General features: G+C 50.6%; 1 protein-coding gene and 1 long non-coding RNA gene across 2 annotated transcripts; one reads left to right on the forward strand and one right to left on the reverse strand.

The window, feature by feature from the left end:
• Positions 1–2,593: 2,593 nt before the first annotated feature.
• CAPN11 (calpain 11) lies at positions 2,594–18,829 on the forward strand. Its single transcript, XM_019734798.2, has 21 exons — positions 2,594–8,450; positions 8,821–8,890; positions 10,591–10,709; positions 11,469–11,602; positions 11,797–11,965; positions 13,346–13,429; positions 13,528–13,613; positions 13,845–13,919; positions 14,070–14,230; positions 14,434–14,603; positions 15,863–15,874; positions 16,152–16,363; positions 16,646–16,685; positions 16,790–16,855; positions 16,940–16,997; positions 17,126–17,190; positions 17,471–17,539; positions 17,758–17,836; positions 17,916–18,032; positions 18,511–18,569; positions 18,667–18,829. Exons 1-21 carry the CDS (start codon positions 8,205–8,207, stop codon positions 18,691–18,693), a joined length of 2,118 nt encoding a protein of 705 aa, XP_019590357.2. The 5' UTR covers positions 2,594–8,204; the 3' UTR covers positions 18,694–18,829.
• On the reverse strand, positions 12,409–20,356 carry LOC141571659 (uncharacterized). The gene is made up of 3 exons (XR_012496622.1): positions 19,863–20,356; positions 17,720–17,848; positions 12,409–16,407 (listed from the first exon to the last, which is right to left on the reverse strand). It is a non-coding gene; the product is annotated as an uncharacterized LOC141571659 (long non-coding RNA).
• Between the last annotated feature and the right edge of the window lie 5,080 nt (positions 20,357–25,436).

The following is a 25,436-nucleotide window of genomic DNA, read 5'->3' on the forward strand; positions in this document are numbered from 1 at the left end:
GCTGGATGCTGATGACACAGTGAGGACCAAGGCTGCCCCCTAGGCACCCACAGCCCAGTGGGCAGGAACAGACAGATTCAAGCATTCATTAGGTCCAGCGCTGTTCTTAGCACTTTTCGAGTTGACCGAACCCTCACAGAAGCCTTGTCCCAAGTTCATAGCTGTGAAACCTGAGGCACGCAGTGGTGAGGTCCCTCGCCCCAGCTGACACAGCTTGTACCCAATGGAGTAGGACAAGGGTGAAAAAAATATTTGGATGTTATGAGACCCCAAAGGCAGGACATCTTGCCTCATTCAAACTTTTTACTGTTCAGCTGAGAAAATTGACATCCAAAGACGACGAGTGACAAGGACCCACAATCCTTCCCCAGGGTCATTGGGTTAAACCAGAATCACTCCCATCACCTCCTCTGAAGCTGGGATTGGGGGTGGGGCAGTGAGATGACCCCCTCATCAGCTCAAACAGAAAAGTCCAGAAGGCCAAGTGAGGTTGAGGAACTGGGGGGAGGGCAGGGATTGAAGGGGGCGGGGATCCCAGGTCAGGGCTGGCTGGCATTGTCTGCAGAGGCTGAGGCCACTAAGGAAATGTCCTGGGGCCAGGGGCCCGGCCTCTGAAGGCTCTAGATCAGTTCTTCAGAACACAGCAGAGGAAGGGAAAAAACAGTTGTGTTCAGGAGACTGACCATCTGGAAATGACCACTGGTTTTGATTAGTGTGGTGCTAAGCAGAGTCCTGGAGGATAGGCTTTAAGAAGCAGCCAGGAGCAGTTTTGAACTGAGCAGCTTGACTCGTGAAGTCCCCTTGGGCCTCCTAGAGCCTGTTTCCATTTGGGCAGGCTGACACACTATTGCCAGTTGCCTAGCAAGACCCATCGGTCTCCACAACATGGTCTAGACAGACCTCAGGCTGGGCCTCTGGTCAGTTTAGACCCCTTGGTTCCTCAGTGTCCAGCATGCCCCCCTTCCCGCGGGAGAGGGTCTCCCCTAACCCCAGCTCACAGGGTCTTCTGGAAGGGCCTGAGCTCAAAGCAAGGTCTGAGTGTTTGCAGCTGTGAGGCCCCAGGTACTCCCCAAATAACACATGAAGTGAAGGCCCCAGGGAGGGCCTCTCAGGTTGGGAGGCTGTGGTAGAGGGGAACGCCTGAGCTCCCCCCAACCCTACCTGGTGTGTCTTCACCGGCAGAGCCCAAGTCAGCAGGGGGAATTACAACACAGCCATTTGACAGACATTTTCTGAACAAGGATTGAGTATCCAGCTCTGTGCTGGGTGCTTCAAAGGATCCAAGAGGTGCAGTGGTGGAATCGCGGAAGGGAGAGGAAAGCCACGGGGAGACCCAAAGTGTACCTCACTTGCTCTCCTTACAGCTGGGGCTAGCAGAAGATAATCAATAGGTGCTGAGGCTTTAGGTTCAAATCCCAGCTGTGTGACTTTGGAGATTTCCTGCTGTCCTTTACACACAAAGTACTTCTGACACCAAATGCATGGGCTTTTCCCACACCAACCAATTCTCCAGACCTCCAGGACCAGCTGGGTGTCCTACAATCCAATTCAGCCCTGACACTGTCTACCTGGAGAGAGCGTCAGATCCCACAGGTGAAGGGCTCAGTCAGATGCCAGTCACAAGTCCTAGGTTGTCACCTGTACATTTGACTGACCAGCTGTAAACGGATTCCCACAATCCCCTTCTTAGATTCAATAATTTGTTATGTATGACAGCTCACAGAACTCAGGGACACTCTTAGTTACATTTACCAGTTTATTGTAAAGATATGATACAGGGTGCAGGTGAAGAGCCAGCTGAAGAAGTACACAAGGTGAGGTCCAGAAGGAACCACAGAGCTTCTGTCCCCGTGGAAATGAAATGTGCCACCCTCCTAGCATGGGGATGTGTTCACAGACCCAGAAACTCTCTGAACCTGGTATTTTAGGGGGTTTTATGGCAGTTTCATCACGTAGGCATGATGGATTATTAACTCAATCTCCAGTCCCTCTCCCTTCCCTGGAGTATAAATGTTGGGGCTAAGAGTTCCAAGCTTCTAGTCATGGCATGGACGCCACCCAGGAGGCCTCCAAGAATCACCTCATTAGAACAAAAGATGCTCTTAGCACTTAGGAAATCCCCAGAAATTTAGGAGCTCTGTGTCAGGAACCACGGGCAGAGACCAAATAGATATGTCTTATTATGTCACCTCTGGACTTCACTTTTCTAAAGTGGGACCAATGAGGGGCAGGTGGGTGGCTCAGTTGGTTAGAGCGTGAGCTCTGGGCAATGGGGCTGCCGGTTCGATTCCCACATAGGCTAACTGCGCCCCCCGCAACTAGAATGAAGTCAGTGAGCTGCCGCTGAGCTCCCGGATGGCTCAGTTGGTTGGAGTGCGTCCTCTCAACCACAAGGTTGCTGGTTCGACTCCCCCAGGGGATGGTGGGCTGCGCCCCCTGCAACTAACAACAGCAACTGGACCTGGAGCTGAGCTGCACCCTCCACAACTAAGATTAAAAGGACAACAACTTGACTTGGAAAAGTCCTGGAAATACACACTGTTCCCCAATAAAGTCCTGTTCCTCTAAAAATATGTTTTAAAAAAAAAATGGTACTAATGATACCGTGTCCTCAAGCTGTTTTAAGGATTAAAGACATGGAAAGTTCTTAGCCCAGTGTTTGGTACATAATAAAGGCTTAATAAACTGTAATTGATATTCTTGTAAGTGAGGAAATTGAAACCCAGAATAGGGGGCAGGGAGGACTTGCCCAAGGTCTGCTTAGAATAAGGCTCCGGATTCCACTCAGTTGTCTGAGCAGCTGCTCTGTACCCAACACACCAGCTGGCAGGGCTGAGGGGCACCAGGATGACCCTACAGTCCCCGTCCTCAGCGGCCCTACATTCTGTCCTATAAACCTGAGCTCCAAGGCAGACGTCCCAGCTCGGAGTTCACTCTTTCTCCTGAGAGGCACGACCGTCAGGCCAGTGGCCTACTCATGCCAAGGAGAGTGTTAAGGGTTGAATTGTGTCCCCCCAAAAAAGATATGGTGAAGTCCTTGCCCCCAGTACCTCAGCATGTGACCTTATTTGGAAGTAATTAGTTAACATGAGATCATGCTGGAATAAGGGGGGAGTGTGTGTGTGTGTGTGTGTGTGTGTGTCTTTGTAAGAAGAAGAAAGGGACACAACGCACCATGTAGAGACACAGAGAGAATGCTGTTGTCAGTAGGAAAGCGGCTTCTGGAAATGAGGAGGCTTTTAGGATAAAATAAAATGTCGGTTTGGGGTGTCAGGGACAACCCCTCCCTGGAAGCCTTGTGCTGAAGGAGAGGGACTCCGACACGTCCTGATTGGCTATACAGTGAGGGCAGCCAGCCTGGAGGCGGCCACCTGGGGTGGGGGTGCTGAGTCTCCCGACTCTGCAGGGAGATGGCCCTCAGGCTGGTGGGTGGGGACTGGGCAGAGAGAAAGGGGCTACATTACTGACAGTGCCAGCCTGTGGGGACCAGTGGGAAGGAGAAGAGAAGAGGCAGCTGTTAAAATGTGCCACTGACCTAGGAATCCCACTGCATTTGGAGAGTTCTGGGTGGGGGTGGGGATCTTCCTGCCCCTCCCCCCAGAACCTTCAACTGTCAAACAGCATACTAGCCACCAAAAGACTGTACTCTGCAGGTAGGCGCTGATGGGGGCTTGTCTCACTCCTGTACCAGGGCCTCCCCCCACAAAAGGGGCTGTGTCCCCTTGAGGGTGACTCTTCCGTCAGACTGGATGCTCTCTCGGAGCAGGAGCTGAGCCTTCTCCTCAGACATTTGGGAAAGAACAGGCTGCTGGTGTTCAGACCACAGGAGCCTTTCCTCCTGGTCTCCACTGAGAGGTTGGAGTCGGGAGAAGTGAGGGATGGGTTATCCCACTGTCACAGCGCCTTGGGGAAAAGGCTTGCCTGAGGGAGGTCCCAGCAGAGTTAGAGAATTAAACCTCCGGGAACAGAGAGAACCTCTCCCCAGGCTCGAGAAGCAGGCCCCTCGGTGCAGAAAGTCCAGATCTTAAGAAGGCCGCAGGAACACGTTGCATATTCAGGCCGGGACCAGACCTCAGGACCCGCAGGAGACAGCACTGAGGGGAAAGGAGGGGCTGGCAGAGCTGAGTTGTTCTGTGGGGGGGGGAAGTAAGTGGACAGAGGCAGCTGACTCCAGCTGGCGAGGGGCTCAGCCCTGCCCCCCAGCCAGCCGAGGAGGGCAGCTGGCTTCTGCTATAAGGTCACCCTAGACCCAGCCTCCTGGCTTCTTGGGACCTCACATCTGCCTGAGCCCTGGAAATATAGGCCTAGCCCTAGTAGGAGACCCCAACCCAGTCCTGGCTCTTCAGAAGTTTCCTTAAGCTGAACATTCTAGACAATATCTTCATTTCCTCCCAGCTCTGGATATTCAGCTGTCCATAAATCTACAGGTCCTATCTGATGGGGGTGCGGGGGTTAGGGGGCAGCCCCTAGTCTCAGAGATGACTCCCAGCCTACTGGGGAAGACAGGACACACACCAGGGACAGAAAGCTTCCTATCCATTCCTGCTCTGGCCATCTGCCTGTTCTCTCCACAGCCAGCCTTATCTGTCTGTCTCAGCTTGTCCCTGCCCACGTGACAGGGGCTTGGGCCTGTCTCCCTCTCTGGAAACATTGTGTTGATAACTATGGTGGAGTATGTGTGTGTGATTGTGAGTCCTCCCTGCCAATTGGCTGAGTAACAAGCTCACACCCAGCGGACTAGATATGCAGGATCTCAGGCAGGTTTTGGAATCAGGACGGTGAGCAATGGCTCCTTGGGCTGGGTGGTAACCCGCGGACGGAGGGCCCCAGGGAAATGAGGGACGTGAATTTTAACCTTCATCGCCTTGCCTGCCCTCTGACGTTCTCTTGGCACCAGCACCTTCTGGGGTCCTTCCAGACCCCCAAGAGAGCTCTGCACACTCACTCCCGGGGACAGGCCAGTCACAGAGCAGTTCCCCTCACCATGTGGGCGCCCTTAACCCAGGTTTCTCAACCTCAACACTCTTGCCATTTGGGGCAGGATAATTGTTTGTTGTGGGAGCTGTCCTATGCACTGTAGGATGTTCAGCGGCAGCCCTGACTTCTCACCACGAGGTGCCAGCAGCACCCTTCACCCCTCTCCCCAGTTATGACAACAAAAAATGGCTCTAGACATCGCCAAGCATACCCTGGGGGCATGATCATGGTCATCCCCAGTTGGGAACCACTGACCTAACTTCTCTGGGCGGGCCCTGGGTTGCAGCTGGGTCAGACAGACGGCAGTCATTCCCGCCCTGCCGGCCACACGGGGGAAAGGACCGGGCGATGACACAAAGTTCTCGGTTCTCCTCCTTCTCGGAGATGTTCTTCACCCTCATCTCTGGGCCCTTTTCATCTGAAGGGGTCTCCCTAGTTTTTCCACTGGATCTTAGGGCAAAGAAATAAGCCACACACACATACTCCACAGACACACACACTCCACAGACACACACACTCCACAGACACACACACACACACACACCACACACACACTCCTTTATTCCTTTCCCCCTATTCAGAGGGAGTGGGAAGGAGCTTCAGCAACCATGTCTAAGAGAAGCCCAGAGCATTTGGGTTGGAAGAGAGAGGGTGGAAGGAAAGGGAGGGGGAAGAAATCCCAGCTTTCGACTTCACTCACCCTTTTCCCTGTCCCCCCAACCCCCACTCTTCCAGAACCAGGAACTCATGGTGCACCCCATCCTCCAGGGAGCGGGGTGAGCTCAGAGCAGAGAAAGGAGGTAGTCACTCCCCCAGAACTCCCTGATTATCCCAGCCTCGGTGGCCTCTTTCCCTGGCACCCTCTCCCTGTCTCTGTGGCCCACGGAGCTGACCCCGAGGAGGGTCAGCCTGGGGATGGTCCTCTCAAAGCTCCACACAGGGGACTGTTCACTTCTGACTCCTCAGTGCCCAGCACAGAATAAATGCTCCCAAAGGGTGGCTGAGATGAGCTGGGGTTGGCTCCTAGGAGCTCAAACCTAGTGACAGAGAAAAACAAGCCCACAGATGTTCCCAATATGTTACGTGTGTTTGCGGCTTTCCTGATGATCGTTAAGGCCTATGAAGGAGGAGTGGGCAGGAGGCCATGTGATCCTAGCAAGAGCTCAATAAATATTATTAGTCAACCAGCCAGGTCAGTGGGGAGAAGGCAACTAACAGTAGCTGTGCCCCTGCTAAACTCCAGTCTTTTTCATGTATGTTGTATCATTTAATCCCGAAACACCCTTCAAGGTAGGGTATAGCAGCCTCTTTATACAGATGCGAAAACCAAGACTCAGAAACCTAAAGCAACTTGCCCCGTGTCACACAGTTACTCACTCTGGCTTAGTGCCCAGGGCACTAGGTCTGCTAAAGAGGAATTGGCTGCCTCCCTCACCCCTTTTCCAATACCTTATCTATCCTCAGTTGCCCCTCTCAGCTGAGGGGAAGTGGTTTAACAAAAACCACCTAGAGGCTGGAATAAAATGGAGGAAGGGACGGGCCACTCACCCTTCTCTCCAGCACAGTCTCTGCCCCTGCACCCAAGGCTCCCTCCCAGTAAGACAGCGAGTGTGATGGGTGAGAGCAGGCACCAGCCTGCCTAGGTGTGACCCTCCCTGCCTCTGCTGCCTGCCAGGTGTGCGGCCTCGAGGAAGGTCAACCTCTCTGGGCTTCAGTTTCTCCCTCTGTAGCAGAGACAATAACAACAAACCTAACCAAGAGGGTGTCGTGAGGATTCAATGAGGTAATGCACATAAAGTGTTTAGGACCATGGCACGCCTGTGCTGAGTTTTTAAACACTGTTAACTATTATTTTTATAAATGCTATGTAAGTGCTAGTTATTTTTCTAACGAAGGGAGTATTCCTAATATCTTCTCATCACAAGCGACAGGCTGTGCGGAAAAAGCAAAGGACAGAATCCCAAGTCTTTCTGCAGCAAACTCACCCTAATCCTTATGACCAGTAAGTGGGGCTGGGCGCCTCCAGGCCTCAGGACCCCAAGGGGACCCCAAAGAAACCTTTATCCTGTGGCCAGGACCTCTGCCCATCGCCCACACCAGTGCTCTGGATTCCCTGAGTTAAGCTGAGCCCTTTTTGGTCCCCAGGCACGGCCTGTTGGCAGTGCTGGGTTAGAGTTTGCAAGTCCCACCATTTACTGGGCACCTGCTCAAGGGTGTGGGGGGGATCTCTCTGATGGAACAGAGGGTCCCATGGATGAGCCACACACCCATCTATCCCTTCACAGGATCCTTATAGGGCCCTCTTCCTGTGAAGGAGCTAAGGTGCACAAACTTCCTCCTTCCCAGGAGCTGCCAGGGAACAGCATTCAAAACATTTATTGAGCACCTGCTATGTGCTCTATACAACAGCAAACAAAATATACAAAACTCCCTGTCCTCATGATCTATCAATCTAGTAAGGGAGGAAAACAATAAAATATTCAGTACATCAGGGACTAGAGTGAGACAGAGAGTTGGGGGGCTGGGGAGGGCAGGAGAGAGAAAATGTGGATTTGCAAACTACAGTGCAAGGCAAGGCATTTGTTCATTCATTCAATCATCCATCCACCAAAAGCTTTTCTGAGCCCCTGCTGGGCCAGGCGCTGTACATTCCTCATTTTGTTTGTCCATCCATCAGCTGATGGCATTTGGGGTTTTTTCTCATTTTTTGGCTATTGTAAATAATGCTGCTATGAACATTTGTGTGCAAGATTTTTTTTGTTTGTTTGGTTGTTTTCTGTTTTGTTTTGTTTTGGGGTTTTTTTTTTGTGTGTGTGTGTGCAAGGTTTTGAATGGACATACATTTTCATATCTCTTGGCTATATACCTGGGAGTAGAATTGCTAGTTTACATAGTAACTCTGTGTTTAACTGTTTGAGGAACTGCCAGACTGTCTTCCAAAGTGTCTGCACCTTTTTACACACCCACCAGAAGTATATGAGGCTTCCAATTTCTCCACATCCTCACCAACACTTGTTATTATTAGTCTTTGATTAGAGCCATCCTAGTGAGTGTGGAGTAGTTTATCATTATGGCCTTGGTTTGCACTTGTCTGGTGTCTAAAGATGTTGAACAGTTTCTCATGTGATTAGTGGTCATTTGTGTATCTTCTTTAGAAAAATATCTATTCAGATCCTTTGCCTATTTTTTACTTGGGTTATTTGTCCTTTTATGATTAAGTGGAGACCATGTTCACGGAGAAGGGAATGGCAGCTCATATAAGCCAGAACCGACTCAAGGCCCAGGGCGTGGGCCAACACCACAAGGCCCGGAACTACAGTAACCAGAGCTTCGAGGAGCTGCAAGCACTCTGTCTGAGGAAGGGGGAACTGTTCCGGGACCCCATATTCCCTGCCGAACCCACTTCACTGGGCTTCAAGGAAATGGGCCCCAACTCCAAAAATGTGCAGAACATCTTCTGGAAACGGCCCGGTGTGGGTACTGGGAGGGAAGGCATGGCCTCCTGGGCTGAGGGGAGGATTGTAGCGATGCCCATGTCACTTCGATAATTTCCAGTCCCCCATAGCCCTATCCTGGCCTTGGCACTAAGCTACCCTTCCGTCAGGGCTGGGGACAGTTCTGCACATGCTTAAGCAAAACATCTCAGGTAACCCCTGGGAAAGTTACTTACCAACCTTTGCCATTCCAACCTGCAATTGTAACGACCTGGTCCTGCACTCTCTCCCCTCCCCTATCCATGTTTTCCCCTGGAACTTGCAGGCGGGCATCACTCCCCAGGAAAGGTGGGAAGGAGATTGGGGAGGGGGTCCTGGGCTCCCTCAAACCTTTATTCGTTCCTTGCAGGAAATCACAAATGATCCTCATTTCATTGTGGATGAGATCACCACGACTGACATTTGCCAGGGGCTACTCGGTGAGTGGAGGGGGTACTTGGTGAGTGGGGAGCAGAAAGTCGGTCTCCACTGGGGGCGGCAGGGGTGAATTGGGGCAGAGGGCTGAGGTGGGGGCCAGAATGCCACAGCGTCTTTGAAGGCTGGGGAACTGGGACCCCTAGCTTCAGAATCCCCTTCTGAGGAGATGGTAGTGAGAGTGTCCGGTGGGTCTTTCTGCTCCCCCCTAATCTGGATTGCACCCCCACCTGCTGCAATATAGTTTGGGAGTAAGCTAGGGTGATATATTAGTTATCGACCACTACACAGTAAGTTACCCCAAGACTTCAGTGCCTTCAAGAAACAACAAATGTGACAGCGTCTCACAGTTTCTGTGGGCAGGAATTCGGAAGCGGACGGGTCTGGCTCAGGGTGTCAGGAGGCTGCAGCCTACATGCCAGTCAGGGCGGCAGTCATCTGAAGGTTTGGTGGGAGCTGGAGGATTTGCTTCTAGGGGTGTGCTCACATAGCAGGAGGAGGCCCGAGTGTCCACACCACACAGTAGCTGGCCGTTCCCTGAGTGAGTGAGCCAAGAGGGAGAACAAGGCGGAAGCCATAACGCCTTTACCACCTAGTCTCAGAACGCGCGCGCGCACACACACACACACACACACACACACACTCTCACACCTCACACACACACGGTAAAGTAACCTCCACTGCATTCTACTTGTTAGAAGCAAGCACAAAATCTGGCCCACACTCAAGGGGAGGAGAAGGAGGGGAGGCATGTCAAAGAACTTGACATAGGAGTATTTTAAAGCCACTGCAGGTGCCAGAACTTCCTCTGTCTCAGGTATCAAATAAAGAGGCACTGGGCCCCCTCAGCCTACTCTCCCACTGGCTCCTATGGGCAGTCCCAAGAGATATCTTCCTCCCTAAACCAGGTCCTATTCCACGGTTTCCTCCAAAGCCCTCATTGCATCTTTAGGAAAAAGGCCAGGGTGGGCTGAATTCTGTCACATATGCGGCAGAGAAGAGGGCAAGGTGTGGGCGTGGCAGAGGCCAAGGAGAGCTTAGTTCCCACAGCAGCCCCGGGCTGGATATCAGAGGAGGTGCCCTTAACCTTCCTTTCCTACCCTCTGCCTCCCTTCTACGTATCTCAGGCCTCCAGAGGCCACAGGAGCTTTCCCAGTCCCCTCAGCCTCAGCCTGGCTCAAAGTCCTCACACCAGGCACCACCTGCCCTACAGCCCCAGCCCATGGGGTCTGAGATCCCCAGGAGAGAGATGGTAACAGATGACCTCAGACCAGGCATACTGCCCCTGAGCCCCTTGGGTCTCCAATAGTATGCGGGTGATATCAGGGAGAGATAGCTTGTCATGAGGTACATGTGGGGGGCATGGGGGAAGGTGACCGGTTTGTTGAAGGGATGAGAGAAAACTGGCTCCCTCCCAAAGAAAGCAAGTCCCAGAGTGAGGAGCAAGACCAAGGCTAAAAGTTCCTCCCCACCCCCAAACCCCCAAACCAAAGCATCTGGCTCTGCTTTGTAAATCCCTCTCCTGACAGAAATGGTAGAGAGGCTTACCCCATCTGCAGGGCCTGTCCCTTCGGCCCTCCATCTCCACACTTGCTTCTGTAGCAGGAGGGCCTGCCAGGGAGCGGCTGCTCCTCAAGGGCTTGGATTCTGGGACCTACATACATACGGGAGTGCTCAGCGGGGGAGCCCCTGCCTGTCTTTCCAGGGGACTGCTGGCTTCTGGCTGCCATTGGTTCCCTCACCACGTGCCCCAAACTGCTGTACCGCGTGGTACCCAAGGAGCAGAGCTTCCAGAGAAACTATGCTGGAATCTTCCATTTTCAGGTGAAGGCTGATCTGTGGGGTGCATGTTGGGGGGGACTGAGGGAGGGAGAGAGAGAATTAGTACGTGCTTTGAAGTTTACCTTTTTTCTTTTTGAAAAATGACATTTATTAGGGTGGGTTTTTGCCTATTATCAGAGAAATATCTGCTCAGTAAAGAAATCACTAAAAATCTGTTCACCAATTTTTTAAACGCCTTCCCAAAATAATTGTTATCGGTTTGTGACTCTCCTCTTTCTCCTTCTCCTCTCTTTTTCTCTCTCTCTCAGTACATACACACACACATACATATACACATGTGTGTGTATGTGATTTTGGGAGTCTGTGTCACATAAGTTTTGCAATCTGCTCTTTAAATTTAGTGACATGTGGATGAATTCCCATATCATAAAATATTTCTGAGAATCACTGGGGTTTTTAAGACCTCAGAAATCCTAAAGTTCAGCCAAAGTCTAAAGATGGGTAGGGTCCCTCTGGAGGCCCTGGCATGACCTGGAAATGAGGTGGGGGTGCGGTTTATGCTTTCTGTTGCCTTTCACTCTCTCTATTCAGCCTTTCTGGAGAGTCGGCTCTCTAACACTGGTGTGTCACTGAACATGGCCACCAGGAGGCGTTCGTGTAACAGACTTCTCACACAAGGAGTGTGTGTGTGTGTGTGTGTGTGTGTGTGTGTGTGTGTGTGTTATATGCATGTGCTTGGAGGGGGGTCCTGGGGCAGACAGATGCCCCATGCCCCGCTGAGGTCCATCTTGCTGCCTACAGATTTGGCAATTTGGGCAGTGGGTGGACGTGGTGGTGGACGACCGGCTGCCCACAAAGAATGGCAAACTGGTGTTCGTGCACTCAGACGAGGGCACTGAGTTCTGGAGTGCCCTGCTGGAGAAAGCGTATGCCAAGTGAGTGACCTGAGCCAAGGAACTGGGTTTGCCTCCAAACCTGCCCCACCAGTTGGCAGATATGGGGGCAGCTGGAATCAAGGGAAGGGGCAGGGAGTAGGCAGGGCATCCTTCCCTTCCCTCACCACACCCTCTGATATCCACACTCACATCTCTATCCCAGAGCCCGAACAGTGCTCTCTCTGTGCCCACAGGCTGAGCGGGTCCTATGAAGCACTGTCAGGGGGCAGCACGGTAGAGGGCTTTGAGGACTTCACAGGGGGTGTGACCCATAACTTCCAACTCCAGAGGCCCCCTAAGAACCTGCTGCGAATACTTAGGAAGGCCACACATCGATCCTCCCTCATGGGCTGCTCCATCGAAGTAAGCCATGCTTGGTCCTGCCTCAGGGCCTTTGCACCTGCTGTTGCTGTCACAAGAAGGTTCTTTCCCCCAGATACCTGCATAGATAGCTCCTTCTCATTCATGTTTCAATTCAAATGCCCCTTCCTCAGACTAGTCTTCCCTGCCTTCCAATCTAAATTAGCTAGTCTCTACTTTGAAATTATGATGTGAAACTGCCTTACTTATTTATGTATTTATTCATAGCCTTTGTTCTCCAGACAGTTTTCACATTCCATGAGGCAGTGACTTTGTTTTAGTCACTGCTGGATCCTGCAACTTAGCATGGTGCCTGGTATGCAATAGATACCCAACAAATATTTGTTCAAATAAATAAGTGAACCTAGAGTGCCACCGTATGACCTGGCGATTGCAATCTTGGGCATTTAATCTTGTGGGATGAAGGCTTATGTCCACACAAAAGCCTGAACATAGCAGCTTTATTTGTAATAGCCAGAAACTGGAAACAACCTAGATGTCCTTCAAAGGGTGAATAGTTCAACTGTGGTGCACACACTCAGCAAGTAAAAAATAAAAAATGAACTATTGACACACGCAACAACTTGGGTATGCTGGCAGCCTGTTAGCTCAGTTGGTTAGAGCCTGGTGTTCTTAGCAGCAGGGTTGCCGATTTAGTCCCCACATGGGCCACTGTGAGCTGTGCCCTCCCCAACGAAATTGAAACAACTACTTGACTTGGAGCTGATGGGTCCTGGAAAAACACACTTAAATAAATAAAAGTTTTTTAAAACAGGGGGAGGAAAGTATTCGAGCACTTTCGCTTATGACTAGCAAAATGACTTAAAAAAAAATCACTTAAAGAAAAAAAAAAAGCCAATCCCTAAAGGTTCTGTCTTATATGATTCCATTTATATGACAGTCTTGAAATGACAAAATAAAAAAACAGGAAGCATATTAGTGGTTGTCGGACGTGAGGGAGGAGGGTAATAAGAAAGAGGTGGGTGTGGTTATAAAAGGACAACACAAGGGATGCTTGTGGGGATGGAAATCTGTACCGTGACTATGATGGGGGGTACACAAACTTAACCATGTGATAAAACCGCACAGAACACACACACATACTAGTAAAAGTGGGGAAGTCTGGAAAAGATTGATAGATTGCATCCACGCCATCACCCTGGTTTTGATATTGTACTAGTCTTTGCACAAAGGGGGCCCTGGATATGGGGTGCATGGGGATGGCTCTGTAGTATGTTTTACAATTGCATGTAAGTCTACAATGATTTGAAAATACAAAGTTTCATCTTAAAGAAATGAGCCCGTAGCGTTCTCCCCTCTGGTCAGGCGTCGCAATCCTTCTGACCAGGTCCTGAATTCCTCTCCTTCCTCTCTGTTCTGTAGATCACCAGCGACAGTGACTTGGAATCCGTGACCCAGAGGAGGCTGGTGAGAGGACATGCTTACTCAGTGACTGGACTTCAGGATGTGAGTCTGACAGCTGCCCCTGACCCTGAGGGGCATGTGAAGGAAGAGCACTTCCTCCCGCCCCCTTGCTCCTGACCTTTACGGCACACCCCACCCAGGTCTGGTACCGAGGCAAGACGGAAACACTGATTCGGGTCCGGAATCCCTGGGGCCGGATGGAGTGGAATGGAGCCTGGAGTGACAAGTAGGTGCCCCTGCCCAGGTGAGAGGCAGAGCACACAGCAGGCCCATGAGCCAGGCCGTGCCACAGAGGGACCCACGGGTGCACCAGGTTGCTTTCCTCCCCTCTAGATTCTCCGGCTGACCCAGGAACCCCTGTAGGCAGGCATTCAGGGTGAGGGAATGTCTTGGGGAGAAAGGAGGTGCCTCCTGACCTACAGCCCCTCCCCCTCCCCCTCACTTGTCTCTGCTTTAGTGCCAGTGAGTGGGAAGAGGTGTCCCCCGGCATCCGGAAGCAGCTGCTGCACAAGATGGAGGATGGGGAGTTCTGGTCAGTGTGGCTTGGGTGGGCTTCCTCCTCCCCCCACACCCCAGCCCTTCCTCTCCCCACCCCCACCCTCCCTCCTGTGCCTTGGATGTGGAGGCTCCTGGGAAGGGCTGTGCCGCTGATGGGCTGTAGCACCCACGCCCTGCCTCACAGGATGTCCTATCAAGATTTCCTGAAGAACTTCACATCCCTGGAGATCTGCAGCCTGATGCCGGACGCGCTCTCTGGGGACTACAAGAGCTGCTGGCACACCACCTTCTATGAGGGCAGCTGGCGGAGGGGCAGCACGGCGGGGGGCTGCAGGAACCACCCTGGTGGGTGAGGGGAGTGAGAGGGCCTGGCGCCTGGGATGGGCCACTGACTCACCACACAACCCCACCTGGGGACCCAGGGTCACGGGGGTCAGCGTCCATGATGGGGTCAGGGGCCACTGGGCTCTGCAGGGGAGGCAGGCTTGTGGCTGGGAAGCCGGGGCACCTGGGAAGGGCAGAGTCATCCTGACCCACTTCCTCCACAGACACATTCTGGACCAACCCCCAGTTTAAGATCTCTCTCCCCGAGGAGGACGATGACCTAGAGGATGAGGAAGCTGTCTGCACCTGCCTGGTGGCCCTGATGCAGAAGAACTGGCGGCAGGCACGGCCCCAAGGAGCCCAGCTGCAGACCATTGGCTTTGTCATCTACACGGTGGGCGCCCCAGCCGACCCCTCAGCCACTCTTGCTCCTTCTCCTGGCCTCACCCCCGGGGCCACTGCCCACTCGGGAGTGGCACCCTCTCCAACAGGCTCCACAGCCCTGGCTCTTTCTTAAGTAGTGCATTGTGCTTTTGAGACAGGCCCACAGTTTGCTTTTAACAGATTTTTAAATCTAAAACATGTAGGTAACACTTCCTTTGTGCCAGGCGTCCCTCCAAGGGCCTTGTGAATAGTAACGCCTTTTCTAAAGGAGATTGAGAGCCAGAGAGGTGAGGTCACTTGCCCAAGCTCACACAGGCAGGGGTCAGCAGCAGAGTGTGTGTCCCGATTCCCAGACACTCCGAGATTTCTGCACAAGCCCCCACCACCAAGCCTCCCCCCAGATGTCCCACCAAGAACCTGGACTCCAGCAGCCAAGAGAAATCCCCGACAAGTATTTCCCAAACCATGCTTTGCAAAATCCTAGAAATGGCCGTTTGTTCATTCTCTTCTATATTCAACGAGTATTTATGGAACAGCTACTGTATGCTGGGACCCAGTCCAGTCTCCGGGGGGGTCAATAGTGAACAAAACAGACACAAGCCGGGCACTTCTCCTAGGCCACGAGTTCCCCAGGTTAACTTAACAGACACGCTTCAAAATGTTTGCAAGGTTAGATGCACTCCTTCTGGGAAAGGCTCTGTTCTTTCCCCCCACCCAGAGCTCTCCAGTGCCATCAGCATATTAACTGTTCTGGTCGTTCCCTCAGGAGAGCAATCTATGTATCTTGGTTTCACTCTCCTTTCTACAAATGTAATTGTGCTGAACCCTCAATTTCATCCTCCCCTATTAGACAGCTTCCTGCAGGATGTGAGCGTTCCATGGAAATGCTCATGTTTAGGAAAGTGCTCTCCTAGATTGTCACCCCAGGTCTTTTCATTTTTGAGCAGTGTGAAATGGGGCATGTTACCTCACCTTTTGGGGAGCCTGTGTCCTGTCCTTAACCTGCAGTGGTAAAAGTCTCCCCCTGGCAAAACACGGTGTAACCTGTACTTTGCTGTCCAAAGCTGAGGAATGATTAATTCTGGGACTTTTAGCTCAGAGCCCACACCCCACCCCATCACCAGTGTCCCAGGGCCTTAATACACCCCCGCCCAACACACACACACACACACACACACACACACACACACACACACACACATTGTGGACATTCCACAGGCCTGAGCCCCTTCACCACCCTAGTGATCCTCCTGTCTCTTCCCTCCCCAGGTTCCAAAGGAGGTACAGAGACGTTGGGCTTGATCGTGGCCAGGATGCCTGTGCATGGGAAAAGGGTGGAATTTGGCAAAGGGCTCTGGGGGCCCCTGGGTTAGGATTCCAGCCCCCTCAGGCCCTGGGTGGGAGTCGGAGAAAGAAGAGACCGCACCGGGGTTACCTGCCAGCTGGGCAATGTCCAGTCAGTTGGCGGAGATGCCTACCCAGCCAAGCTTCACCTTGGGGGTCCCTCTCTCCCAGCCGTCCCAGGCCAGCCTTGAACCCACCTCCAGGGCACATGTAGTTGCAGAACATCCAGGATATCCACCTGAAGAAGGACTTCTTCACGAAGTATCACGATAATGGCTTCTCAGAGATCTTCACCAACACACGGGAGGTGAGCAGCCATCTCCAGCTGCCTCCAGGGGAATATATCATCATTCCCTCCACCTTCGAGCCACACAGGGATGTTGACTTCCTGCTTCGGGTCTTCACAGAGAAGCACAGCGAATCCTGGTGAGGGGCCCCTCCTCGTTGCTCCAAGGTCACCTGCCCAAGAGCTGTAAGATACCAAACTCAGGCAGCAGTCTTCTGGTCCTCCCCTACCCTATCCCTATTTTACAGTGAGGGAAACTGAGGCATGAGGAGGGGAAGTCCCAGTTAGTAGCAGAGCCAGAACCAGAACCCAGATGCCATATTGCTTCAGATATATGCTATGACAAACCCCCTAACCACCCCACTGAAATCCCTGTCTCTCTGACATCTGGTAACCCCTGAGCTTCATTCACTTTTGCCCAGGGAAATGGATGAAGCCAACTGTGCTGAGCTGCTCCAAGAGGTGAGAGAAGGCTCTGTGGTTGGGGAATCGGAGGAAGCCTCTGGGGGGCGGAGGTGTAAAGGAACTTCCTGGACTGGGGCCGATTCCCACTCCTTTCCTTCCAGGAGAACATCTCTGAGGATGATATAGATGAAGATTTCAGACATTTGTTTGAGATAGTGGCAGGAGAGGTGAGAGGCTGAGAGCTGGGAGCGGAAAGGAGGTGGACTGGAGCTGAAGGGGCCAGAGCAGGGGTTTACGGTCCCCCTTCCTAGGGCAAGGAGATAGGCGTGTACGAGCTACAAAGGCTGCTCAACAAGGTGATCTTCAAACGTGAGTGTCCCAGCCCTGCTGCTCACAGCCCTTTCCCCACAGCATTCCCCAGCCTTGACCACTCTTTGCAGCCCCCACTCACCCCCACTCACCCCTTCTCTTGCTCCTGCCTCTTCCCTCCCTCACAGTCAGTAACCTTAAGAGCAAGGGCTTCAGCCTGGACGTGTGTCGCAGCATGATCAACATCTTGGATGTATCTTCCTGTCCAGTGGGTGGTCCTGTCTGGTGTTCTCCGCCCCTGTCCCCCTACCCCTCCGCCTGGCCGGAGGTTAACTCTCTGGCCAGCCATTCCCTCCTTCCTGATGGGGAGTAGACTCTCCGGCAGCAAAAGACGCCAGTTTTTCTGGCTGTTACCATAGTTACCAGCCAGCACCCCGTGGTCTTGTCCCCCTACCCTGTGAGTCCCTCTGCTTCCCTGCCCCCACAATGACCCCTCACTCCTCCTCTGATATCCTTGACCACGCGCCCCCCAGAAAGATGGCTCTGGCAAGCTGGGGCTCCTGGAGTTCCAAATCCTATGGAAGAAAATAAAGAAATGGACGGTAACGGACTTCGGGGCGGGGTGGGGGGGTGGGCAGTTCATGTGTGTGAGAAAGGGAGGTCCTCAAGAGGGATGGGGATTAGTGAGGATGAACCTAGAACTGGAGCCCCTGGCCACACACACGCACACACACACACACACAAGAACGGGGTCTGTTGTTTCATTATTTCAAGCACCATACCATGCGTATGGCCCTCCCTCATCTGTGTGTTCCTTCAGGACATCTTCCGAGAGTGTGACCAGGACAACTCAGGCACCTTGAACTCCTATGAGATGCGCTTGGCAATTGAGAAAGCAGGTGGTCAGGGGTCTGGAGGAGGGGGAGGCAGTGGTCAGAGGGCTAGACCGTTCCCCCTCCACACTCCTCTCTCTCCCAGGCATCAAGGTGACTAACAAGGTGACGCAAGTGATGGTGGCCAGGTACGCAAATGAGAACATGATCATGGATTTTGACAGCTTCATCAGCTGTTTCCTGAGGCTGAAGGCCATGTTCAGTGAGTCAGGCATCTGCCCGCTGTCCATCCTAGGCGGGGGACCCCTGGCCTTCTCCCACACACCCGCATGAGGAGCTCTGCCCTAGAACCACTCCCCCTTATAGGATTCAGATAATCTGCATTCAAACCCTAGCTCCACCACTTTGCTAGCTCTGTGCCTTGAGTAAGTCGCTTTATCTCTCTGTGCCTCTGTTGCCTCGCCTGTGAAACGGAGATAATAATAGTCATGCCCCCATGGGAAGGAGGCACAGATTAAATGAGTTAGTATATGGACAGCACTCAGAGCTGGGCTTGGATCATGGCAACTTTCTGAGTTGTGGTCATTAATCCCCTGCGTGGCGGGAGGTGGAGGGTTTAGCTGGGGAGCAGCAAGGGACAGCCTCTAACACGCTCTGACATCCTCCCTGGTTGGGAGTGGGTCTTTCAGACCACTGACTCAGCTCTCAACTCCGCCTCTCTTGATTCCTCCCCAAAACAGCATACTTTCTAACCATGGACCCCAAGAATACTGGCCATATTCACTTGAATCTGAACCAGGTACATGGAAGGGAGCTTACCACGCCCCCACCCATGGCTCTCTCCAGCCATCCTGCCCCACCCCCACCTCTCCCATCTGCTGCTTCTCTTCCCACAGTGGCTGCAAATAACCATGTGGGGCTAGAGGGGCTTCAGGAGCCTGGCTCACTACCACCACCACCACCACCACCACCACCACCACCCGCCCACTGGGGGTTCTGCCCCAGGGGGCGAGTACTCTTTGCAGCTCTCAGCTCTGCAGTCTCTGCTGACGGAATGGGCTCCAGTAGCAGCACTTGGGCCCAGATGCCATGTTTTCTCTAGCAGTGGACCTCCATGCCCACCCTCCCAGTTCAAAGTGTTTCTCTTTTTCCCCAGCTAGGCTTCTGGTGGCTGGATTTACCCCCATAGTCTCTCTCCCTCTCTGAGTCTATTTTATTAAAGATTAAGTGACACTTCCCCAGTTCCCCTGGCTGGGGAGGCTCTCCACACTTTCTGTCCTGCCCACACCACCCTGCCGACCACCCTGCTTGGCATGGCCTCTCTCTCTCTCCTTTCTCACTCAGGGGCATTATTATAATAAACAGCACATGCCACTGCCTTCTGTGTCTCTATGTTTCCATGCCAGGAAAAGACTGGCGGGGGTGGAAGTCACTTCCCTGGCACAGGGGGTGGAAGGGTGGAAGGGGTGCGAGTGGGGGGTGGGTTCCAGTAGTTCTCAGGATGGTACCACCCCACTTCCAGGGAGCATTTAGACATTTGTGGTTGTCACAAAAGCTAGAGGGCACTATTGGCATTTATGGGCAATGCAGGGGATGCTAAAGGCACATCCCTGTGAACTGTACTGAGCAGAGCCATGGGGCAGCGTCCGAGGGGAGGGCTGAGCCAGGGCCCAGCCAAGCACCCCCACTGGAGCTGAACAAAGTTAGGGGTCCACAGGGCCCTGAGCCTCCTCCCCTCCTCATTCAAAATGGGGTCTCCAGAGGTGGCACTGCAGGTGTCTTAAAGGTCAAAAATCCAACAGCTGCAAAAGCCAACAGGTCAGATATGAACTGACCCTCCTGGGTGTGACGCTGGGAGGGGTGAGGATTGTGACACAGGTGAATTCTCTCCTGCCTTGAGGTGTTCATATTCAAATAGTTATTATTGTCAGAACATTGCTGCTGCCAAACTAGTGCCCTCACAGGAAGCATCCAGGGATCCTCAGTCCACCAGGTCTTGACCTTGGAGTCTCTGCCCAGACGCTCCCAGCCCCCCAGCCCCCAGCCTCCAGCTGCCGTGCAAAGTTGGAGACTACCTGCCGCAGCTCCTCACCAGCACTCCTCCCGTCGTCCCCATCCTTCCTGATCTCTCCACGGCTTCCAGAGCTCTGGTCTCTCTGACCGGGACACTGGGGCATGCGAGTTTCTCAGCCTCTTGGAGAGGAACAGCCTCCACATTTCCTTTGATTAGGGAGCTGTCAACCCCAAATGACTAACTCCTTCCTGATCTGTGTACATTTCCTGCTTCCCAAGATAGCTGGCTTCATGTTTCCTCCTAGAGCAACGCTAAAGGCTCCTGTCCATTTGCACTGACCCACCCACCTCTCTTATGCTTAGTTGGGGGCTGGCATTCCAATATCCCTTGATCTCGAGACTAACTGCATGAGCCCTGCCCCCACTCCTTTGTGACTTCAAAGATTAAACCGAATCTGCCAATGCTCCTTCCATCACCACCCCCACCACCTCCTGAGGAATCATTTCCCACCGGCCCTACCACCCCCTCTCCCTTGTCTCCCCTCAAGGTCATACTGTGTTAAGAAGCCTATTTTTGTTTTCTTTTAAGGAGGACGCAGCTCACAGTGGCCCTTGAGGGGATCGAACTGGCAACCTTGGTGTTATTAGCACCACGTTCTAACCAACTAAGCTAACCAGTCACCCCAAGAAGCCTCTTAATGACTGATTCCTCCACCCCTATCTTTTGCCACCTTTTCTCCAAAGAGCTGCTCTCTAAGGAGTGAAGGTCCCCAGGGGCGGGGTCAGGGATCACAGTGGGGAGGCCTGAAAACTAAGAGGTCCTTTGAGCTTTTGAGAGGTCCTGGGTAGTCCCAGTTGGTTCTGGGGGGCCTGATCCGTGCTCCGAGCCAGAGCAAGAGATGCTGCTAACTTCTGGCTGGGTGACCTTGGACAAGTTATTTTCCTTCTCTAACAGAGAACAGAGTCCTTTTTCTCATCTGGCAATTCGGGGTGGCAGGGCCTACCTCCAAGGGGTGTCGTGGGGACAACTGAGACAGTGAACGTGAGGCAGTGTGCTCAGTGCTCCACACGCAGTAAGCATTCCATAGGTGATAAGCTCATCATTGTCACACTCAGGTTCCAGCAAAGCCCTATCTAGTTTGTGTGCTGAACAACTCAAGGGGGAGTCATTTCATGTAGTTTACGTGAGCGGCACCTTCAGCGTTTTACCACATGGCTGTCCTGCAATAGAGACATGAGATGAATTAGCATCCATTTACTAAATACAGAGGGTGCCAACAAAAACCGTATATACATTTTAAGAAAGGAAAACTGTATTAAAATTGTAATACTACTCAATATATACCAGTAACAAAAGATGAATACAAGTCACGTTTGACATCTGCAATGACAAGAGGTGCTCAAAGTGGTTACCATCAGCGTCCAGACACTTCTGATTACGGCGAACTACTGCTTGAGCCACGTTGACCGAAGTGTCCACTTGTATACATAGTTTTTGCACCCTCGGTATATCTAATTAACACATGCATTCAACACGTGTGTAAATATGCGTCACATTCCTCCACATCCGAAATCTAAAAATTCCCCCCCAGCTACACCATAGCCTGGCTGCTCCCTTCTGTCTGCCAAATCTGGTCTCTGCACCCCACATCATTCACCATTTCTATAGCCCCTTCTGACTCAATCCCAGTTCTACTTCAAGTGCCTCCTTGCCCACCCTAATGCCCTGGGAAGTTGTTCTCACTATGTCCTTGCTATCTCCCAAGGGTGCGTAACCACACTCTCTGCTCTTCTTTTCTGGGTCTCGGCAACGGTAATTTCCTGTGTTCAGAGTGCTGGGTGGTGGAGGTCTACCTGGGAAGGGCACTAAACCATGCTGCCTGCACCCTGCATAACTCATCCTGGGTTGTGTCAACTCAATTGAGGCCACGTGGCAATCTAGATTTCATCTCTTGATTAACTGCCATTAACTGCCACAGCTTTTGCCCCGGCTTCCTCCAGAACCTTCTCCACCGCCTCTAATTTAACTCAAAGACCACATCAGAGGAACAGCCTCAACTCAACGTCTCCTGTTCCACAGAAGACATCTATAGCTTCAACCTCTGATCTCTGAAAAAATGGTGTTTAATATGTGCTAGAAATTTTGCCACTTGCAACAACATGGATGGACCTTGAGGGCATTGTGCTGAGTGAAATAAGTCAGAGAAAGACAAATACCATATGCTTTCACTTATATGTGAAATAAAAATAAAAATAAAAACCTCATATACACACACAGAGCAAATTGGTGGTTGCCAGAGGCAGCGGGTGAGGAGTGTGAGAAATGGGCGAATGTGGTCAAAAGGTACAAACTTCCAGTTACAAAATAAATAAAGTCATGGAGGTGTAACACACAACTTGGTGACTACAGCTGACAATACTCTACTGCATATTTGAAAGTTCCTAAGAGAGTAGATCTTAAAAGTCCTCATCACAAGAAAAAAAAAAAGTGTTACTATGTATGTTAGTGGATAGTAACTAGACTTATTGTGGTGATCATTTCTCAATGCACAGAAACACAGAATTATTATGTTGTACACCTGAAACTAATATAATGCTATCTGTCAATTATATCTCAATAAAAAATAAAATAAAATGTGCTAGGAAAACCATGGACAACCAGTTAGAAGCAATGGACTAGACGCCACACAGCAACAGCTTTATAGCCCAAAAGCATGCTGAGTAGAAAACAGCAAAGCGGGGCCAGCCCGGTGGCTCAGGTGGTTGGAGCACCGTGCTCCTAACAGCCACATCAGTCTACACCCTACTTTTTTCACTTAAAAAATATATATCTTGGGAAAAGTCCAGATAAGCAAGGGGAAAAGATTAGAATGATCCATGTGGTAATAGATTAGATTTGGAAATATCAATATGAATTCATGTTTAGCTTAATATAGATAGAGATAGTTATGGGGGATGTAATGTACAGCATGGTGACTATAGTTGACAATACTGTTACTGCATATTTGAAAGTTGCTAAGAGAGTAGATCTCAGCAATTTTATAGCTATAGATATGTCTATATACAGGGATTAGTATACATGCGTGCATTTCCTTACTCTTAGCTGAGAGGGCCCAAAACCAACAACACCCCACTAGCAATGAACACACCTAGTGCTCAGTACTTTGTTTTTAATAGCATTCTCCAATAAGTAGAACCAGGGTTCCTTGGAAAAATGTCTGATTCTAGGACTGGGGGCAGGAAATATACAAGATGAGCCTGGGGGCATCTTTTAGTGCCAGAAAGGAAGTGCTCAAAGAAATAGCAAAACACAATGATGGAAGTATGTCAAAAGTAGAGCGTAATTCTCCATCCCCTAAGCGTGGGCTGACTTCCTTCCAAAGAGGACAGTATGGAAAGCGAGAGAAAAGAATAACTTCATAGTAGAGAAACATGACAAACACTAGTTCAGGGAGGTGATGAAAGTGAACATAAGTAGTGACGTCATGCTCATACAAGGTACCTTTGATATGATGTGACGAGACGGGCATTTTATCTCTGTGGTTCCTTCTCCAAACCTCCAGTCTAATCATGAGAAAAACATCAGACAAATCCCACTTGAGGGACATTTTACAAAACACCTGACCAATACTCCTCAAAACTGTCAAAGTCATCAAAAACAAGGAAAGTCTGAGAAACTGTCAGAGCCAAGAAGAGCCTAAGGAGACAAGACAACTAAGTGTGGTGTATCCTGGATGGGATCCTGGCACAGAAAAGGGACATTCCATAAAAACTAAGGAAATCTGAATGAAGTATGGATTCCAGTTAATACTAATATATCAATATCACTATTGGTTCTTTACTTGTAACAAATATACTTTATTAAGGTAAGATGTTAATTATAGGCGAAATTTTGTGTGGGATATACAGAAATTCTCTGTACTGTCTTAACTTTTCTGTAAATGTAAAACTATTCTAAAATAAACTTTATTTTTTAAAGTAATTAAAATATATACCTTGAACATATTTTTCTCTTAGTACATAGAGAGCTCCTGATTTTTGTTTTTAATTTTTTATTGGGGAATATCGGGGAACAGTGTGTTTTCTCCAGGGCCCATCAGCTCCAAGTCGTTGTCCTTCAATCTAGTTGTGGAAGGCGCAGCTCAGCTCCAAGTCCAGTCGCTGTTTTCAATCTTAGTTGCAGGGGGCACAGCTCACCATCCCATGCAGGAATTGAACCAGCAATGTTGTTGTTGAGAGCTCTCGCTCTAACCAACTGAGCCATCTGGCCACCCCACTGTTATGATTTTTTATAAGTACATAGTAGTGAGGTTTCTACTGCAGTGAAGTTTCATCATTTATTTATTAGTTCTTTATTGAGGGTTGTTTTCAATCTTTCATTATTATAAACAATGCTATAATGAATAAACTATACATATGCCATTTTATACAGGGCAAATATTTCTATAGAATAAATTTATAAAAGTGGGATATTGAGCTAAAGAGTACATATATATCTGTAATTCGGATAAATATCAAATTCTCCTCCATAAAGGTCATACCAATTTACATTCCCACCAGAAATATAAGGGAGTATGTATTTTCCTACAGTCTCATCAATAGGTGTGTGGTCAAACTTTTGCATATTTCTAATCCGATAGAAGAAAAATGTTTTCTCAGTGTCCTTGTGGTTTGTATTTCTCTTATTGCAAGTGAAGCTGATCAAATATCCATGTTTTGCTTGCATTTTGTTTCCTGTAAGCTGTCTCTTCATAGTCTTTGCCCATTTTTATACAGGCTTTCTGTGTTTTTCCCTCTAAAGTTCTAGGAGGTATTTTTTTAGGAAGATTTGAACTTTGCAAAGAGCCTGCAAATATTTTTCTTTGCTTGTTATTTGTCTTTTTGAAACAGGTTAGTTAGTATGACATCAGGCAGTTAAAAACTGCTTGGTAAACTAAGCAAAAGCGAAACAAAACCAGAACACAGGGCAACTGTATCAGGACAACCACGCCAGAACAAAACATACCACCAATCATACTCTGGGGCAATTGGGTTTGTTTCACTGGTCTCCCTCCAAACTAAACAGTAAAGCGAGTCTGGGAAACATTGTATCCATAGGCACCCACATCCCAACACCCACTCCCAGGTAAAAATAAAGGTATATAAACACAAGCTTTTTGCCTTAGCTAGTGGGCATCTGAGCTTCGGGTACCCCCTCCCACTTGGGATCTGTAACTCTTTGCTTGCTATAATAAACTATCTTCCTGTGCAACTTCTTGCCTCTCCCTGATCCGTGTATCCATTCTTTGGCTCCACAAGACTTCGAACCCGGCATTCACTAAGCAACAAATCCTGCATCATTTGGGGGCTCGTCCGGGACCTGGGAGAGGTAAATATGATCTGTCCTTGTCTACTTGCCCACTTATGGGCTTTCATTATTTTTGTCTCTTTCTCTTGTCACACAAATATTGGGCCTCTGTCAGCCAGTTAAAAGTGAATAGCATGGCTGCCAACCTTAAGACTCAGAGGACAGGCTTTGAAGAAAGGCTCTGGTCAATCCCCTCCACCACCAAGCTGGAGGAACATTGGCCAGAGTCTGACTGCCTTTCCTCTTGCTTTCTCTCTTGTGAGAAGGGGAGCCCCAAAATGGAGCAAGGTAGGGGTGAATGGCTCT

Source organism: Rhinolophus sinicus, linkage group LG05 (assembly GCF_036562045.2).
Source record: "Rhinolophus sinicus isolate RSC01 linkage group LG05, ASM3656204v1, whole genome shotgun sequence".
NCBI classification, from domain to species: domain Eukaryota; kingdom Metazoa; phylum Chordata; class Mammalia; order Chiroptera; family Rhinolophidae; genus Rhinolophus; species Rhinolophus sinicus.